Source organism: Notamacropus eugenii, chromosome 3 (assembly GCF_028372415.1).
Source record: "Notamacropus eugenii isolate mMacEug1 chromosome 3, mMacEug1.pri_v2, whole genome shotgun sequence".
Classification (NCBI taxonomy): domain Eukaryota; kingdom Metazoa; phylum Chordata; class Mammalia; order Diprotodontia; family Macropodidae; genus Notamacropus; species Notamacropus eugenii.
Genome location: NC_092874.1, coordinates 449,583,633 through 449,600,006, shown reverse-complemented (window position 1 = coordinate 449,600,006; position 16,374 = coordinate 449,583,633). Strand labels below are relative to the sequence as shown.

At 38.8% G+C, this 16,374-nt stretch overlaps 1 protein-coding gene across 3 annotated transcripts in view; it reads right to left on the bottom strand.

Moving 5' to 3' along the window:
* Positions 1-16,374, bottom strand: part of PDZRN3 (PDZ domain containing ring finger 3) — a 283,606-nt gene that overhangs the window by 248,255 nt on the left and 18,977 nt on the right. For 2 of the 3 annotated variants that reach the window (XM_072598655.1, XM_072598654.1), the window contains one exon: positions 11,486-11,593. In XM_072598655.1, coding sequence (XP_072454756.1) covers positions 11,486-11,593 — 108 coding nt within the window. Of the gene's footprint in view, positions 1-11,485; positions 11,594-15,198; positions 15,224-16,374 lie in introns of those variants that run through there. The other variant, XM_072598656.1, reaches the window with a different exon arrangement.

Genomic DNA, 16,374 nt, shown 5'->3' with positions numbered 1-16,374 from the left:
TAGCTATGTGAGCCCAGGTAAGTCATGTCACTATTTGATCCTTTAAGCAACTAACTCTCTTAAACAAGAGTTCTTAATATAGGGTCCAAGAAGTTCAAAGAGGGCCATGAATAGATTTCAGGACCTGAGAACTTGGACAAAATAAATAATTTTTATTTTCACTAGCATCTAACTGAAATTCAGCATTTCTTCCAAGTAGGAATGTAGCTAACAGACTTTATTGTGGGAAGACATTATGTAGGTTTCATCAGACTGTCCAAGAAGTCCATGGCACAAGAAAGATGAACCACTTCTGCCCTAATACTAAATGATAGAGAGGGGCTGAACTGTATTCTTGAAAGGGTTTCCTCATCTGGGAGTTTCCTAAATTTTTGAAATCAGATGCTAAGTACCCATTTTTATACTATGATGTTTTATTTTTTCAAATACCCCAAGAAAATAAAAAAAAATTACTCAAGTTTACTTCTATAAAATAACATAATAGCACTCCCCAAACCATCAACTTATTAATTTATTTCCAATTAAAAAACAAAACAGTGAAACTGATAAAAAGAGAAATTTTAGCTAATGATGACATTTATAAAAAACATTGAGGGAATTAACCCCTCAAGGTATGCTATTTGTTAAAGAAATAACAACAGAATTAAACAGAGATATTCAATGTTCATGATCAGGCTCAACGAACACAAGAAAGATGATGATACAATCCAAATTAATATGTAGATTCAATGTTATGGAGATTAAAATACCGACAGCATGTTTTAGAGATTAAGGCAAAATACTAAAACTCTATTAAAGTTCACATGTATATGCATATATATATACACACACACACATATATATATATACATATATACACACACATATAAAGGTTAAGAATAATAAGGAAAGTGGGGGGAGGGCAGGGTTAGAAGTGAGTCATATTCCTTGAACAGAATACAATGAAAGAAGTAATTACATAGGGGAGAGAAATATATAGGGGGAGAAATCCAGTACATGATAAAAAAATAGAAAAATAGATCGATGAATTCAATCAGATGAGAATGAAATATAAGGTACATGATATGCATACATATAGATCTATTTGACAGTCTATATATAGCTCATATAGAGATTACATATATATACACACATATATAGTCTATGATAATCTATATATTGTCTATGGCCTACATATATTCTATTTGATATTCTATATATATGCATGTGTAGTTTATGTGCAGTCTCTAGAGATGTAAGCTTTTGAAAGTTTAAACTGCACTAAAACTTTTGGGATATTCTGTATTTTACTGTACGCATTTAAAAGCATTCTGGGAAGAGGTCTACCACCTTTATCAGACCACCAAAATAGTCCAGGACACAGAAAAGGTTAAAAATCCCTGACTCAGAGGAAATTATGAGACAAAATATATAAGAAGTTTCTGCATAGCAACAACAAAAAAGTGTCTAGAATAAAAATTTAAAAAAAACAACATCAAATTTCCAAACATTACCACAGGTGATGTTAGAAGTATTCTAACTACTAAAGAATTCTTTGGAGTGAGATAAGAACATCATAAAATAATTTGGAACCTTGATTTCTGGTGCTGGGCTATCAGCATTATCAGTGGTTATTGTACTCCAGATACTATGGAAACTAAGCTTTGTCTGGGAGGGGTATTTGCTACTCAATCCAGTCCCTCTTCTGCTAGAGAATGTTACAGCAGCCTGGCCCAGCCTCTGAACCACAGAAGAGCCAGCAGCACTTGTGGAATAAAATGCAGAATTACATTTGTACTTGAACACTGTTTCTTCCCCTCTACTCTCATGGGGAAGACATATAATGCGGATATGCTGTACCATGTTTTCAGAAATCAAACTGAGGTATGTCAAGGTTTGGCCTAGAGGTTGCCAAAACTCACATTTTCAGAAAAAATGCCACCTTTCCCTTAATGCACTTCAACTCTCTCCAAGCACTTTTTAAAAACCTGATATGTAACTGTAAGATTGTTTGGATTTAATTTTAAAACAGCTCATTCACAGGCCATAGAAGAAACTATGTGGTAACTTAGTGCATATGTGTTCAATTAAAAATGATTGTGAATCTGGGAAGCAGTAAATGTTCTTTAATAAAGACTCCAAGTACTACCAATGTTGAAATGAAAACTGATAAAGAGAGTGGTCTGGGTCGCAAATCAGACACAGCATTTTCTAAGGTTTATAAAACTTGGAGTATAATGGAAAGAGCACTGGCTCTGGAAAGCTGGAAGATCTGGGTTCAAATCTAACCCCTGATGCTAACTACTTGTTATGACCCTGTACAAGTCACTTAACCTTCAATGGCCTCGGTTTTTTTCATCTGTACAATGGCACGGATAGCCTCCATTTCCACTTCAGAGCTGGACCATGAATAATCCCATGAATTTTTCATCATTATGCCAATCACTTGTTCATACAGCATCAAAGGACATATGAAGGCACTATCTGCATCTAGAGATAGAACTGATAAATAGAAGCATGTATAGAATGATTTTACATAAATATATTTGAGTCAAATGATAGCCATCTCTAGGGCAATGGAAGAGGAGGGAAGAGAAAAAAGGGGAAAAAAAAGAAATGTACATAACTTTATTATATATTTAAATGGAATAGAAAGTTGCATGTAATAGAGTTGCAGTTTCATGTGCAATCACCTTTTTTTACTATACTATGTTATGGAAGTACTTGTTTTATTCCAGAAATTAAAAATAAAATGAATAAAAATTTTTAAAAAAGAACCAGTGGAAAGACAAAATAGGATGTTGTCAACTTTGCAATGCTCTGTTCTGTTTATGGTTAAAGAGGACGGTGATGAGCGTAGGTAACCAGGATGGTGCCAAGCTCTGAATCCTCAGCATGTGGGGAGGGGTTTAAGGGATTGGATTTATGCTGATAGACAGAAGACTGGGGGAGGGAGAGGAAAGGGGATTGTTGACATTGAATGGAAACAAATTTAGGCTTGATACCAGGAAAAACATCCCAACAATCAGAGTCCCAAATGTGGAAAGGGCCATCCTAGGAGACAGTGGGCTTTTCCTGACTGGGGAGCTTCAAAGCAAAGACTGATGACCATTCCTCAGATATGGTATAAAAGGGATTCCTTTTTGAGAATGATTAGACTAACAGTCAGTGAGGTCCCTTTCAATGCTAAAATTTTGTGACCCTATAGTAAGAACAGAATAGGAGAAAAAAAAAACAATTGATTCTTCCTTATTTTAATGGCAGAAAGTCTAACTATTAAAATTAAATCTGAACACCTATCATCCTTCTACATCCAATGTATGGTGAACACTCTCCTCTAGATTGTTGTTTCAGATTTTATGTTTAATACCATTTTGGGGGAATTTATCACTTATGGCCTGATATCCTGCTATTACCTTTTCCTGAACACCAGTCTTATCTCTATAACTAGATTATAGTGTCCTAGAAGGTAAGGACATTCTCCTACTCTGTTATATTTCACTCAGTGCCTCACACAGAACAGGCAAACAATAGTTTGGGTTTGTTGTTTTTTTGTTTTGTTTTGTTTTAAAGAGTCTACCTTTTATAATTACCTGACAAACATGGGCCAACAGAAGAATGAATTAACTTTCCTCTACTCTAAAATGGAGAACTCACACTCAACAAATCATTTCCTCTTCCTATCAACACTTCGTTCAAATCTTTTTGGTGAGTATGCCAACCATATCATGACGGCTAATGAATTCTCAAATAAAAATTCTAGAGGTACGGGGAAAAAAAAAGTTTGGACCAATGATTCCCAGCTGTGGTCCTGGGACACAGAAAGGCTTCCCTTACAAAATACATGAAGCATATTTGAATTTATTTTAATTTTAAAGAAGTAAGATGTGCCCCAGGCTCCACTTTAGGGAGGAAAAGTGTGGGTAAAATGAATTCAAAAAAATGTGATTTATCTTTACAACTCCAAAAAAGGTTAGGAATCCCTATTTTAGGCTCACTTTGTATGCCAAAGCCTTCCAAAGACTTGGTGGGGTTGACAGGAAAGGGGAGCCTTGATGAAGAACAGGAATTAGAGTCAGAGGAACAGGAAGACATCAGGGAAAGGATCTGTCAACAAGAATTGTCAGGAGAAGAGGGGGAGATGGTACATTATGCACAGGGAATGATTCAAGATGCAGTGGCTGGTAATCTCAACATCGAAGAAAGAGGCCTTGGGCCTACATGATCCAATTCAACATGACACACTCTTCAATGTTCTCAAAAGGATAAAATTCAAGAAAAAAGTTTTTAAAGTAAGTAGAATTTAGAAAAAGGGCTTACATAATTTCTAAAAGCCATGTATTATCTGAAAGTATGAATGTTGTCTTTTCCTCTTCCAAAGAAATTTGCACAAGGATTTCCTTTATTTCACCCAGTCTACACTGGAAAAAATAAATGATCAGAAAAATCCACTGAAAGTAGAATAATCATTGCTAGTTTTTCTAGATTTTTCAAAAGCTTGTGGATGATTTAATTAAATTTTCTATTAAGGGATAATCATGAAGGATAGTCTTAAAGCTTTTATGAATTCAAAACCCCCATAAAAGTACATAGTATCAACATGCTGTGAACTTTTATTAAAACGGGCAAGGAATCAGGCCTGGTTACTCTCTGAAGGACAGACTTCAAGGACCCTGGATCAAAAGTTTTAGCATAAAATAACTTGAGGAATTCTGCACTGAGCCACAAACTTTGGGAAAGGAGGACTTCTGTCTTGTTTTAAAGAAGCTTTCACAGATTTCTTTCTGTACTTTGCCATTTTTACTATCTATTTTTTTCTCCTGTCAGGTTTCCTGCTTTTTTAGGGACAAGTACAATAAAACCTCACATGCCACGTTGTTCGTATCTGTAAGAATCAATTGATAATAAAAAAACACTGGTTTCCTCAGTAACAATAAATTACATCAGTGTAGCAGCTGAAACTAACTGGGGAGGAAGAGAAGAAGAGAAGGAATTCATTAAGGTTTTTGTTATTGCTTTATCTTCACTGGGTATGAAAGTATAGCATTTTAAACCCAGGTGTTTTGAACCTGAGGTCAATGAGCTTAAAAATAATTCTGATAACTGAATTTCACCATCATTGGCTTCCTTTGTTATATTATGCATTTTATTTTATGTGTTTAAAACATTCTTCTGAGAAGGGGTCCACAAAAGGTTAAGAACTCCGGAGTCAGTCCTTGAAAATTAAATAAAAAGGTTACAACATTAATAGTATTTAACGGGGTTATAATAACCCAGGTTGACCAGGAAGTTAATTCAATTCCATTCCCAAATGCCCAAGCATTTCTTAGGAACCTACCATAGGCACTATACTGAGATAGGTGCTAGAGATGCCTGGGAAAAAAAATTGTCCAGTCCCTGCCCTCAGACAACTTACATTTTCTTGGGGCTACAACTGAAAGTATTTCCAATAGTACTCTCTCCATCTTTTCCTTCAGATGTGACAGACAGGTAAAAGGGGAGGAAATGGTTTGTGAGGAGGAGGGTGAGGAGGCATAAAAGAACTGATTCTGTGAGGATAGGAGAGTTATTTTAAATAAAAAAGTCCAAGGAAAAAGACTCACTTGTAATGTCTCTAATATGGTAAGAGTTTTATGACCACACAAAGAGGTGGGCTGCTCACATAATGTGAAGTGATGGACAAGCCACTTGTCCACACATAGTGTCAGGGGAATAAGAAGACCCCCGGGTGCTCTGGGTGGACACCCTGAATAATAAGATGGGTGAGATGGAAGGAGTTGTGATCAACACCATTGCTGATGAGTACCCAAGTTGATAAGATAACAGACCAACCTTGAAGTCTAAATCAATGGCAATGATATGGAAGAGTCAAAAAGTCACTTCTAAACAGCCAGACTTCCCAGATGTCTGGAAAAGGAGCACCAGGCCCCAAATTCCACAGCCAAAACAGAGGCTTCAAAATAATCAGTAGGTAAAAGTTGCATTTTGCATATTTAAAGATTTTAGAGTTTTTTGGGGGGGGAGGTGGGGAAGTCATCCTGGATCATGTGGAAGATGTTACACTCCCCCCCACTTCACTTTGAGGGGCTTGGAAATAAATTCTGGCACCCCTCTGTTAAACAGCAGCATTGTGTGGTCCTCATTGCTAACACGGCCCAGGCCAAATCTCATTCCTATCTCTGCTTGTTTAGCAGTAAAAACCTCTCTCAGGGTTTTAGTACAACGCTGGGCTCATTTCTAATTTAAAATCAGTATATATAAATGTCAGTTTCCATTGCCCCTCTGATAGAATGAAAAATTAGCAAAAAATCTGGACTGTGGCAGAGGATTTCCCCCACCAATACTAAAAATAACAGGAAATTTCAAAATCTAGCTCATCCAATTTGACTTCACTTTTTTTCTTAGTTAGTCCCATGCAAACAAAGAAGGGTAAAAGGTTTTTTGGGTTTTGGGGTTTTCCCCCTAAAAAGAGTTATACTATGGTGTTAAAAAAAGTAACTATAAAGCCTCCCCCCATTATTAACAAAGCAGCTAATAAAGTCACAGTTTGCCACTTTCATAGCCTTAAATGAGCATCTGTGAACGGGGAATGGATGATCCTTTCTAGATGGTACCATAACTAACTAGCCTTGTCAGAAGTGACAAAATGACTAACTCTGATGCAAACAAAACAGAGGATGCTGACTTACCCAAATGCCTGGGAGGTTGGACATCTCAGCTCATGTGCCTACATATTAAGATCTCCAAATCATAACACTACCCACATGTCAGCTTATTTATGGAAGATTATACAGAAGGATGATTATTGGCAATAGAGAGCTAGCTGAATGTCTGAATGGAAAATCACATTTGTAATTCGCTAAAGGGAGAGCACAAACTCTCTGACCCAAATAAGTATCAGCCATCTTAAAAGTCTCATCCATATAATTACTACAAAAATTCACCTCCACCATAACAGCAAATAGTTCCATAAGAGAATGCACAAGTGTACATATAATTAAGTAATCTGTAAGCATTTATTAAGTACCTACTATGTGCCAGGTACTGGGATAGATGCTAGAGATAAAGGCAAAAAATGAAACCATCCCAGCCTTCAGAAAAGAAAAGGAGTCAAAAGAGCTCCTCCAAAAAGAGCTCCTTGTGTTCCTCCAAACCAAGCAAAAAGACTCAATTAAAACCTCAGTTCTAAATAGTATTTGGAGTGTAAACCATGAAAGAAAATGCTCAGAATTGTAGATGGAAGGAAGTCTTGAAAACTGGAGCTTAGAACAGCTAAGTGATATGGTTTCATAATTTACAGGGGTTGGTTAGGGATGCTTGGGAAGAGAGAGGTGGTCCTCTGCATCTTCCAGTGAAGGATTAAATTACTCCACATGAGATGCAAGCTTTGAAGAGAAAAATTATGAAGATGGACAGAAATTCCCCAAAACTGGCATGCCAAATTGACCTCATGTCCTTCTCCAACAAAGTCCCTTCATTGGCAGATGAAACTGAACAGAAAAAAATGACATCTTTACTTCAATATTGTTGATTTCTTTTTTTAATTATAGTCTAAGAATGGGTCCCCAGGTTTCACCAGACTGATACCCCCCAAAATTAAGAAGCCCTGTTCTAGCGAGAAAGAGAGGCAGTTGGGGAATTTATATCCTGGGCACTTATTCTTAGACTATCTCCCAAAAGCCAACAAGGAGAAAGCAAAAAGATGACAACAGAGTGAACACTGATTCTTTTCACTCTGGCACTTTTTTGAGGGGGATAGATTCAAATTCATGACTTCATAGCTGTGGGCAAAACAAGTGCTGTGGATGGAGAATCTAGTCTATGACGTGATCTAGCTGATAAGAAGCACTGATACAAGTTATAAGACCAGCCAGTATAGATCAGACACTGGACTTGAAGTCAGGTTTCCTTGATTCTGAGTCCACCCCTTGGTCTACTTCATCATGGTCTGGGCCAGTGGTTTTATTGGTACAGACACTTCCTGGTGAGGAAATTCCCTCTACCAAAGCAGAAGGAGGCAGGTTCGAGGGATAGGGAAGAGGAAGAGGAGGGGAAAGAAGATGAACTTGTATTTTCTTACTTTTATTCAACTTCAAAAAGCACTTACTTCATTCACATATTAAATAGCCCACAGAACAATAAATATAAGAGAATATTGGCAGTATAATGACTGTGTCCAAGACCATTTCTATCTGAAAGATATCAAATTAGATGAGAATTTTTTTTTTAAGAATAACGTCAAAAACACTGGCCATTTCTAGAGTGCTCTAAAGTCTGCCAAGCATTTCCTTTACAGACAGTATTTCATTTGAATTTAATTCCATTCCCAGGAGGCAGATAGATACCACAGATACTATCACCCCACTTTATAAGTGAAATAAATGAAGCTCAGAGAGGTTGAATGATTTGCCCATGTCACACAGCTTGTAGTGCCAGAAGCAGAACCTGGACTAAGGTTCAAGTGCAATGATCTAGTGAAAAAACCATGGTTCCTTTCCAACTATTTCCATATTGCTGTTTCACAATTTTTTACAGATAAATAGCTCAGGTATATTATTTTACACTACTTTCCCCAATTCCCAGTACATGGGTTTTTTTTTTTTTGATAAAAGCTGGACTGAATGTTTTACACAGTACTCTCCTGCTTCTCTTGGGTCTCCACATTTGGGGTCAACTTTAAGCACCTGCTTCTCTGTTATCGGAATGAGGTCCCTCGGAGCACTGTGGGGCGCTATTGCCTAGATGTGTGCACAGGACATCCCGACCACTGAGAAGTCTCTGCAGGACTTTGCCCTCCTGACATCTGAAGCTGCAGTGTTAAATATTAAAGCTATGCCTCGTGCTAAAACAAGACAGAAAGCAGATGCGCCTGTGCACCTTGGTGAGAGTCACTGAAATCTCTGTGTTGCTTCAAAGAAATCAGTGATTGATTGATACATGCGTGATGTGTCAACTGCAATTTTCTAGATCATGGTGACTTCCATTCCTTTCATTCAGGCACAAGAATGTGATTCATATTTCACATACTGACTGAAGGGAAAAGGGGGTTTACCAGAAACTGTACTGAAAATTCAAATACAGACTGCCCTTTGCCAAAAGCAAATCCTCCACAGCTGTATATTTCTCATTTGCAAAACATAAGAGCAATGAAATTCCATTACTTAGAAAACACTGGCTGTATGATCATTTCCTTGGCAACAAACACTTCACTTATCTTTTTGAATAACAGACCCACAAAATTGCTTCTTTTTCAAAACAGGCAGTAAGTACACATCTTAACTCTAATGAAGGCTGTCCTTCCCAGGAAAATTGTTGTTTAATGACATCAAATCTTTCTGTTCAGAAAGAGATTTACCCTGGAATCAAATCTTTCTGTTCAGAAAGAGATTTACCCTGGAACATATGAATACCATTTGAAGACGAGAGCTCAGTAACGAAAGAAAAAAACACAATATTCCTGACCCTCACTGTTTTAAAAGAAATCAAATGTATGTGAAGGAACAAAAAATGCCAGTTCATTAAGATCAGTTTGGTGGATTGGGCAGTTGGGTTTTGGGCTGCTCAATTCCTACCTACCTTAGAGGGATATGTGATCACATTCCAATGGGGTGGCAGGAGCTTAGCTCACCACTTTGTGTTCCAAATTGTCAGGTACATCATTGGCTGAATAAACATTCAGGAGGATCTTCTAAATGAAGGTGCTATGTGAAAGTATATGTAAAAGCTAATGCCTGCTGGGGTTTTTTTTCCCCTTTCTTACAGATGATTTAATCAGGATCTGAAGAATCCATCCACTTTTCAGTTTCCTAGACCACTATATTATTTGCTGGAACTGCTTTGTTAGAAAAGCCAACAGTATTGAGCCTATATCTTTAAACATTACACCAGAGATAAAGAGAAGAGCTGTGATTTTTTTCAGACTGGGGAGCACCCTGGGGAGGCTGATCACAGCCCCTCTCTGACTGAGTAGCTAACTCCTGAGAAGATGGTGAAAGGGGCTTAAAGGTGAAGTGATGTGTCCAGGATTGTAATGCAATTAATTGTCAGCTGATCAGTCAATAAACAATTATTAAGAGCTTACTTTATGTGCCAGGCACTGTGTTAAGCTCTGGACATACAAAAATGTAAAACCAGTCACATACCTGATACACAAACACATATGCACATGTCCACAGGCACATATACATTTGTGTGTGTGTGTGTGTGTGTGTGTGTGTGTATAAGTAAAAATAGATAGAAAAGAATCTAATAGGCAAAGGCATCAGAAGCCAGGGGCACTGAGAAAGGCCAATTGCAGTCTTGAAGGAAGTTGGAAAAATGAAGATGCAGAAATAAGGAGAGGAGAGTAATTCAAACATGAAGGGGGGAACAGACAAACACTGCAAATCAAAGAGATGAGAAATGGAATGTCACATGGGAGTGGGCCAATCTGAACTATTAAGTACATAAATCAGAGTAAACTGAAAGAGGCTGGAAATGTAAAAAGAGCCTTCAAAGTCAAAAAGGGGATTTTATATTTGATCCTGGAGGTAACAGAGAGCCACTGGAGTTTACTGAATGTGTTTATAAAGAGAGACACGGCCAGATTTGGGCTACCCTTTGGCTGCTTAGTGGATGGATTGGAGAGAGGTGAGAGATGAGACAGGGAGACCAATCTGAAGGATTGGTTCTGAGGATTGTTCAGGTAAGAGGTCTTCCAGCTTCCAAGCCTAGCACTCTATCCACTACAACACTGAGCCTAAGAAATATTTCAAAATAACATTAAGGAAATTGTTCAACTGTTTAATTGTTGAAATAAAAAAAAAAAACCTTTTCAAGAAAACAGACTCACTTCCACTTAACAACTCAGAACACCCCCAGTGTTTTTCCCAAAATCTGAAGTGCTCCAAAGGGGAAGAGGCCTTACTCACCAGATGTGCTATTACAGGGAATGTTAAATAAACTGATGTGGTGCAGCACAGAAATTAAGATGAATATGCTGACAATAATTGTGGATGAGGGACTTTTCTCTGCACTTCCATGAGAAAAGGAAGCATAAGGACAAAGCAGACATGTGATTTATACCATGTAATCCATGTATGCTCAACTTTGGAGGGCTTCACATGGCTCCAAAGACTACAGAAAAGTACCTAGGCAACTGAGATAAATATAGCACCAATTTACACAACAGAGATTTCACATCTGGTGTTTAACTAACATCCAAAATCCCAATGGTTTCCTAAGAAAACTACAAGCAGAGTACACCAAAGAGATGCCTGATCCCATTGAGACAGGGAAACAGAAATCCCAACCATGCCACTCATAATCTGGCTCCTCTATATTTAGAGAAGACCTCCTCTTAGTACAAAGACAATCAGAACTAGGTCTAACAAAGCACACTTTGACGGTCTCCTCAAAACACTTGCCTTATTCATGCCACTAGCCCTCCACTAAGCAGGCTACCTTGGATTGGTATTCAGAAATGGCATTCAGAGTATGAAAAGGCACTGTCCACTATTCCACATACCTCGATAATCCGGTCATGAATCTGCAGCCCTCCTTCTTTGGCAGCTGGCCCGCTGTCAACTATTTTTGATACAAAAATTCCTTCACTGGATGATCCCTCTTGATTATCCTTTGGAGGTAAGGAAAACAAGATAATATTAGGTTTTCCATGAAATGAACTCTCATATGCTTAAGACAATAATTCCTACTGTCAACAGAGAAAGTAGTTATGGGAAAGCATTTTTGAACAAACCCCGATCTCTCTAAGCCTCCCTGGGTCCTTGAGTGATGAGTCAGGCCTCTGACTTTCTGAGAAGGAGGGCAATTTACTGCTAGCACAACTTCCTTTTCCAAAATCACAAGGCTTAAAACAGACTCAGAGAAATCTCTTATCTCATACACGAGTTTTGCTTGAAAACAGCCCTGGAATGAGTTACATCTAAGTGTGTGGATTAAATTTCCACTAATTTACAGATGTATTTATAAATTTAAAAGCACAAACATGTGGTGTTTCCAAACAAAATCATTTGGTAAAATAAATTCAGGATGTCGAACAAATCTACTAGGTGGATGCATTTCAAGCAAGGAGAAGCTCCCGACCATATTAACTACACTAGATACCAAGAATCTGTGTGTGTGTGTGTGTGTGTGTGTGTGTGTGTGTGTATGTGTGTGCAGGGGGGGGAGTGGCTGTGGTTTATGCCATATTCTCAATCTCTAACCTGTTTAAAGAATTTAGTTCAATCAAGCCCATTAAAGTCAATGATAAATATAACAAGATAGAAGCAAAACACACAAAACGGATATCTCTCATTGGGACAAAATGTTACTAGGTATGAGTAACCTAAATTAAAACTCTCAGTTTAAAGTGTATTTCAAGTATTATTCCATCCCTCAATGTGCACCTCTTTTAGAATACAGCTACAAGCTTCAAATAAGATCTGGGCTCATTTTTTTTTTTGTCATTTCTTCCCTTTGTGACTTTGGTTAAGTCCCTTATTTTCTCTAGTCCACAGATCTGTAAAATCAGGGAACTGGACTAAATGGTCTTCCTTTGTAGTTCTAATTCTACAAACCCATAAGCCTTTATAAGTTGGTGAGGTGTAGACTGATAAAAATAAGGCCAAAGGATTCATAAGTGGTTGAATGACTAGACCCCAAATTCTTAGACCTGTCCTTGGCCCTTTGCCAGTTAACCTTTTCATCGATAACTTGAATTTAAAAGGAGATGACATATTTTCAAATCTGCTGATGACTTGAAACTGGGAAGGATAGATAACACATCAGATAACAGAATTAAGATCTAAACAGTTCAACCAACCAAGACAATGACGTGAATGTAAGAAAGATTAAATGTGACAGGGAAAAATGCAAAGTTCTATATTTGGGTACAGAACTTGGGTTCAAAAGGTCAACTATGTAAGTAGAGAATGGGGGAAGATATGCTTGCTCAATAGATTGTGTGAAAAATAACTAGGAGTCTTAGTGAACTTAAAGCATAATGAGTCAACAATATGGCATGTAAGAGAAGGAGGAGGAGGAAGAGGAGGAAGAAGAAAAGAAATCCTTAATGCAATAATTAGTTGCATTGATAGAAGTATGCCATTCAAAATGAGCGAAATGACAGCCTTGATTTATTCTGACCTGGTCAGAACACACATGGAACACTGTACTCAATTCTGCATACTGGACCTTATGAAGGGCATACTGACAAGTTATAGTACATTCAAAAGCAATGGAAGAGTCTGGACTATTTTGTCTGGAGAGAAGACCTAGCCAAAACATGTTAGCCACCTCAAAGTACCTGAAGGATTTTCATACGGGAGAGAAGTTCATCAGGTTATTCCTAGCTCCCATGAGCAGGAGCTCAAAAGAGGATGTTTAATGCTCAATAAAAGAGAGAAACTTTCTAAAACTTAAAGGTATTCAAAAGTACCATGGGATGCCTCGGAGGCTAGGCAGCTGTAGCTAATACTGGAGCTGCTGAAGTGGTGGCTGGATAATCACCAACTGAAAAAGGGATGGGAGGTGCATGACATTACTTCAGAAATAGCCAAAGAGTCATTTTGGGGAATAAGTAAGAGAAGGATGGATATGGGCAAGGCAGGAATAAAGCAGAAGACATAAAACCAAATGAAAATTGAAAAGCAAGTAAGAAAATGGGCATCATCTATACACAAACATTTTGAAAGGGCAGAGTCAAGTGATATTATCACTGATTTGCTTGGATGCTGCTAAAGGAAAATCTCCAGAAAAGATCTTCATTTTTCCCCCCTGGTATTTAGTCTTTAACTTAAATTTAATTTAAACAGTCTTTAACTTTCTGTTTCCTACCTATGTCTCCCCCTACATGTGTCCTTACTCCAGTCCTGCCTCTTTTCTCAAAACCTCATATCTAGAAGTTTCCAAGCTCCAAAATTCCTGTTTAGGGACTGACTGTTCCCCCCTACCTTTGACCTCAGGGGCTGGAAGCCAATCAGACTCATCTGAACAGACGCCCTCTAAAAGTGCTGGAGCGGTTCTGATCCATAAACAGCCACAATCCTTCCCCTGAGCCAGCTGCCTAGACTCCAGGATTCCCTGTGCTATCATGAAGAAAGGAGCCAGGAATTCCAGACTACCATGGACTCACCCTTCTTGTCATGGCCATGAAGCTCCCTCACTGGCCCCAGGGTAAGGAGCTCAGAGGGAGCCCCTAGAACCCTCCCTTTGTTATCCCAGCCTGCCGCTCCTTTCAGTGTCTGCAGTTAAACCCTCCGTTAAACATGCCATATAAAAAGGCTGCTTGCTTTCAAAAATGACTAAGTCATCCAAGCCTTCTGTGAAGCTCTTCTAGGCTCAGTAAGACACCCTGACAGATTTATTCCCAATAATGTCTTTTAAGTTATTGCTGATAAATGTTATCTAATGTAATTAATTATGTGACTGGATTCAGCTGGGCCTGCTAAACAAATGGAAGAATTTGGTTTTTAATCCAATGTTGACTTTCTAACAGCATGCAATTACTGGTCTTCATGTGAAAAGTTTGATAAAACAAGTTGTTTCATTAGGGAAATTAGAAGTTAATGAATAAATGAGGTAACTTTTGCCTCCTGTAAGATGTCTCAGATCATGTAATAAGGCACTCTATGCCAAAGCCTTCTGGTTGGGAGATTGTGTAGCACGACTCAAGAATTTACATAAGGATTCCTTGGAAAACACACACAATCTATTTTATTACATTCTACATAAAGTGCATAAAAGTGTATGGACACTCTTATTTATCAGGTTTTAGCATGTGCTAGCATTGCCAGATTTTTCCAGGACACAGGACAGAATGACTTTAGGCCCTGGGATGCTATTTCTGCTAATCAGAATGGAGGGGGGAGAGGGAGGGTGAGGGAGAGAATGAGGGAGGAAGGGAGGGAGGGAGGAAAAGAGAGAGGGGGGGGGAGGGGGAGGGAGAGGGAGGGAGGGAGAGAGAGCTTTGATAAACACATGCCTACAGAGGCAAATTTTTCCCTGGGGTACGTATGTGTATGTAAAATTCCTACCAAAGACAGTGTGAACTGAAAATACTTAAAAGGAGGGCAAACTATAGTCTAGTTTGTTCTCAAATGGAGCAGGGTGAGGGGGGGAGAGGAAAGACAAAGGAGAATGAAGAGAGGGGAGACAGAAGAGAAGGGAGGGAGGGAGAGGGAAAGGAATTCTGAGTTGTTTATAAATATAAGGTAGAATCTTGTCTCTGATGCTTACCATCTGTTGCCTTGGCCAAGTCACTATTCCACCCTAGGCCTCAGCTTCCTTATCTGTAAAAGGGTAGGGCTTGACTAGAGCCTGGAAGGTCCCTGCCAGCTCTAGGTCTGCAGAATGACACAATGAGATCCATCTCCTGACTGGTTTTTCAGTGATTTTGACACAACAAAAGGAGAGCAATACATGGCAGAATTCTGCCCTTCCTCCCTTCCTCCCTTCCTCTTAATATCATTAGGTTGGAAAACCCTGAACTTTAGCCTAAGGAACAGGGATCACCCCCCACCCCCATCCCCATTCTAAACATGTGTTGTTCACCACTGTAGAACTGATGGAATCTCTGCCCTGAGAGATCTGTAATAGTTTACTGGAACTCAAGTCCAAAGGCCTGGGAACAGTTTCCAAACTTTTCCAAGTATAGCAAAAATGCCATTTAAATGTCTGTAAGCAATCTGACAGATTTTCCTTTTCCTCTAATCTGGTCTATATAGACAAAGTCTATGATGAGAAGGTATTATAACAAAAATAAAATGCTAAGAGAGCGTTCCACCTTGAGTTCCACTAATTTTCCCTTTGATGTGGTTCTGGAGGACCCAGAAGGATCACGGATTCATCTGATTCCCAAAGTTATCTCCCTGAATCCCTCCTGCCAGAAATACTGTGTTCTATTTTGGGCTGCTTCCTTCCAGCAGAAGGGAAGCTTTTTGAGGACAAGGTTTAGTTCATTTCACCTTTCCTTCACATGCTCCCTTCACCCCTGGCCCCATTCACTCCTCCCTCTCCAGACTTCTCCATCTCCAGGGCAACAGCCAAGTCCCTGATGGCCAGGCTTTCAGTTCTTCTTCATGCTTCATCTTCCCCTGTGGTTTGGGAGGTCTTTGAGGGGAGGGACCGTTTTGCTAGCTCATATCTGTATCCCTCAGATGCTTAGCCTACTGCCTGGTATATAGTAAATATACTACTTCCAGTTCATTTATCCAGGGCCTAACACAGAGTCAGGCATGTAAGTGCTTAATGTTGCTGGAAGGGACCTTGGAGGAGCTTGTCTACTTCAGTAGTTTCATTCTACAGAGGAGGAAACTGAAGCAAATCCCTGCAAAATTGTGAAAAAATCAGAATCTTGGGGGTGGTGGTCAGGGGGAGGAATAGTGGACAAAGGTTCTGGACAAACCACAAACT